The sequence below is a fragment of the Berghia stephanieae genome, chromosome 11 (assembly GCF_034508935.2).
Source record: "Berghia stephanieae isolate SIO BIC M18660-M18661 chromosome 11, UCSD_Bste_1.3, whole genome shotgun sequence".
NCBI lineage: Eukaryota > Metazoa > Mollusca > Gastropoda > Nudibranchia > Aeolidiidae > Berghia > Berghia stephanieae.
The window spans coordinates 2,569,304-2,573,040 of record NC_088370.1 but is presented as its reverse complement, the minus strand read 5'-3'; the positions used below and the strand labels follow the sequence as shown (position 1 = coordinate 2,573,040).

At 36.5% G+C, this 3,737-nt stretch overlaps 1 protein-coding gene across 1 annotated transcript in view; it reads right to left on the bottom strand.

Moving 5' to 3' along the window:
* Window positions 1-2,628: 2,628 nt before the first annotated feature.
* LOC144956799 (uncharacterized) overlaps window positions 2,629-3,737 on the bottom strand; it is a 23,717-nt gene continuing 22,608 nt past the window's right edge. The window contains exon 5 of the mRNA XM_078887532.1: window positions 2,629-3,114. Within this exon, the coding sequence (XP_078743658.1) occupies window positions 2,779-3,114 (336 nt within the window). The 3' untranslated portion in view covers window positions 2,629-2,778. The remainder of the gene's footprint in view (window positions 3,115-3,737) is intronic.

The window sequence follows — 3,737 nt, the reverse complement described above, 5'->3', positions numbered from 1 at the left end:
GATAACGAAAAATGTGAAAAACAATTTGATATATTCCAAAAGTGTGTCAAAGCAACTGCAGAAAAGCATTTACCAATAGCTCAAATAAACAGCAAAAAGGAATGGATGACAAATGAAATTCTAAACCTATTTGAAGAAAGACAAAAATGCAACAGAGGGTCTGCAGAATACCAAACATTGAACAACCACATTAAATCCAAATGCATCGAGGCACACGAGAACTATCTAGACTGGAAATGCTGCGAAATCGAAAGAGAATACAAACCCAACCCCCAACAAGCTCACCAAAGAATAAAAGAACTATCAGGGAAAAGGAAAAGCAAAGCAGCAGGAAGTTGTATCCAAAACAAACAAGGGGAACTGCTATTTGAAGAACAACATATAGAAAGCGGATGGGTAGAATACATAGGCGAACTGTACAATGATCCAAATAGAAATGAACCACCACTGAAATTCAAAGAACCATTAAGCGGACCAAACATCACCAAAAGTGAAATTGAACATGTCATCAACAGGCCCTGATGAAATATCTGTAGAGGTATTAAAAAGCCTAGGAGATCTAGCAATTGATGAACTTCACATATTATTCAACAATATATACAACACTGGGAAAATTCCAGAAGATCTCTGTAACTCTATTTTCATAGCAATACCAAAAAAGCAGGTGCAGTCAGATGCAAAAATTTTAGAACTATAAGTTTAATAAGCCACATCAACAAAATACTGTTGCGTATAATTATCAACAGGCTAAGGAATAAGATTAACCCCGAAATCGCAGAAGAACAATATGGATTCCAACCTGACAGAGGGACAAGGAACGCAATATACCTCCTCCGTGTTTTAAGTGAAAGAGCTATACAGGTTCAGACCCCACTATACCTCTGTTTTGTCGACTACAAAAAAGCTTTTGATAGAGTACGCCACGAAGAAATACTAAAACAACTGCACTGATGAGAAAGACCTCAGACTCATGCAAACATTATACTACACCCTGCAGGCACTTATCAAAATCGGAAACTCTACAGGAAATTACATTCCTATTAAGAAAGGAGTCCGTCAAGGGTGTGTTGCCTCACCAGATCTGTTTAATCTATACCAAGAAACAATCATGAGGGCATAACTAATATGGAGGGAATAAAAGTAGGAGGTCACAACATAAATAATATAAGATACGCAGACGATACGGTACTCATTGCAACATCAGAAATCCAACTTCAAAAGATTGTTGACAAAGTGGTAGTAGATAGTGAAGCCAAGGGAATGGAAGTGAATATCACCAAAACGGAATGCATGGTAATACAGAAAAACCCGAAAACAACAACACCTGCAATATAACGATTCACGGCGAGCAACTTACCAACGTAGAAAGTTTTAAATACCTAGGTTCAATAGTGACAACAGATGGAAGATGTAACCGAGACATACGAGCAAGAATAACTCAAGCCAAACAGGCCTTCATGGACCTGGGAAACATTTTGAAAAACAAGCAGATGTCGTCCGGGATTAGATTCCGAGTCTTGAAGTGCTACGTGTGGCCAATCTTGTTATACGGATGCGAAAGCTGGACTACAAATACAGAAACACAAAAGAACATTGAAGCTTTTGAAATGTGGTGCTTAAGAAGGATGCAGAGAATATCGTATACTGCACACAAAACGAACGAAGAAGTGCTAAAACAAACATACCAACAAAGGAAACTAATGCCCTTAATAGCGGATCGACAACTATCCTTTTTCGGACACATAGTAAGGAAAGATAAGAATGAATACCTGGCAAGTTGTGGAAAAATACCTGGTAAACGCGCCCGGGGGAGACAAAGAAAAACACTCATAGACCAACTGAAGGGCTTCACCAACCTAACAATCCAAGAGCTGTTTAAAAAAGCAAGAGACAGGGAGGAATGGAGAGAGATAATTCATGCAGTATCCGAAGCCTGGACCAGGCATGGAACCTAGAAGAAGAAGAAGAACCTATTCATTGTTAGTCCGAAGGAAAGCTGGTTCCATCACACTTTGGAACCGGAACACAATAAGATGTGACGTCACGACTTCTGCTTCCCATTGTGAAATTTTGTTGTCTTTTTCTTTCAGTTTAAAATAAAACACAGCCTTTTAGTAGCCCAAGTCTCACGTTTTTGACAACAAACTGTTGACAAATTACCGCTCTGAGGCCATGGGTTGCAAATTGTAATTCTTTCAGATAATCCAAATGTCATAGATTCTGTTGATGATGTGCTTTTAGCTAAAATACTCACAACATTCGCCAGTCGGATATCAGGCACCAAAAAAAAAAATAAAATTAAAAAAAAAAAAAATATATATATATATATATTGAATCGTGTTTGATACAAATATGGTACGAAAAGTGCTCGGCATGTAGTAATGGAGCGAATTATTATTTAAAATATTTACCACAATGTTTGGGGCAGTCTACATCAATGTTTCAGGCTTAATTTGCCACCTTCAGGACTAAGTTGTTTTGTTGTCCTGAAGATGGCAAATTAAGCCTGAAACATTGATGTAGACTGCCCCAAACATTGTGGTAAATATTTTAAATAATATATATATATATATATATATATATATATATATATATATATATATATATATATATATATGTCGTGTAACCTTGAACTTTTATAGTCTGATCGATAGAATTTAGTGAGAACTACTCATTTGACTGTCTAAAAACGATAACAACGAGCTGAGTGACGTCAACTGCATTCATTCCTTCTATATATTAACATATCAAAGATGACGTAAAATTTATGTCGACCCATCAACCGGTTTCCTTCTTAAATAATCGATTGAAATCCTTCGATTCCGATACCGTTTTACGGATTTTACACATCTGGGTATCCGAGTATCGGAAAATTTCCACTATTGCCCGGAAATGACGTAGGCAATCGTCTCTGTTACAAATAAAATGGAAAAACGAGTCTCTGAGGAAGGACAAAGTGACGTCAGCATCCGTCAGCGGCTTGTCTGCCGATTTGTACGTCTCGTCCAATCGGAGGCTCTGCCACTTGGCCAGTTCCGATTCCGTCATCGATAACTTCCGGGTCAACTCTCTGACCGTGACCTTTGGCTGCTTTGATGTTGCTATCATCTCAAGCTGTTGGTGAGAAGAAAAATATAGGAAAAGAAAAGAAAAAGTAGAGGATTAAATAAATAAATAAATAAATAAAGATAGATAAATACATAGATAGAGAGAGAGAGATAAACAGATAGATAGATAGATAGATAGATAGATAGATAGATAGATAGATAGATAGATAGATAGATAGATAGATAGATAGATAGATAGATAGATGGATAGATAAATAGGTAGATAGATAGATAGATTGATAGATAGATAGATAGATAGATAGATAGATAGATAGATAGATAGATAGATAGATAGATAGATAGAAAAAAAGATAGATAGATAGATAGATAGATAGATAGATAGATAGATAGATAGATAGATAGATAGATAGATAGATAGATAGATAGATAGATAAATAGATAGATAGATCGATGGATAGATAAATAAATAAATAAATATTGGAGATAAATACAACATATTCATGTTAATTTCTTACGTATTGTGTGGCTGTGGTCAAGTGGTATTAATACTTGCCTTCGAAGCGTAAGGTCCATGGTTCGCGGCCCGCTCTGATCGGTGCATAGTTGAGTCCTTAGAAAAAAGGCTCTTTACTCACATTCTCTCACCCATACTCGGGTGTAAAATGAGTA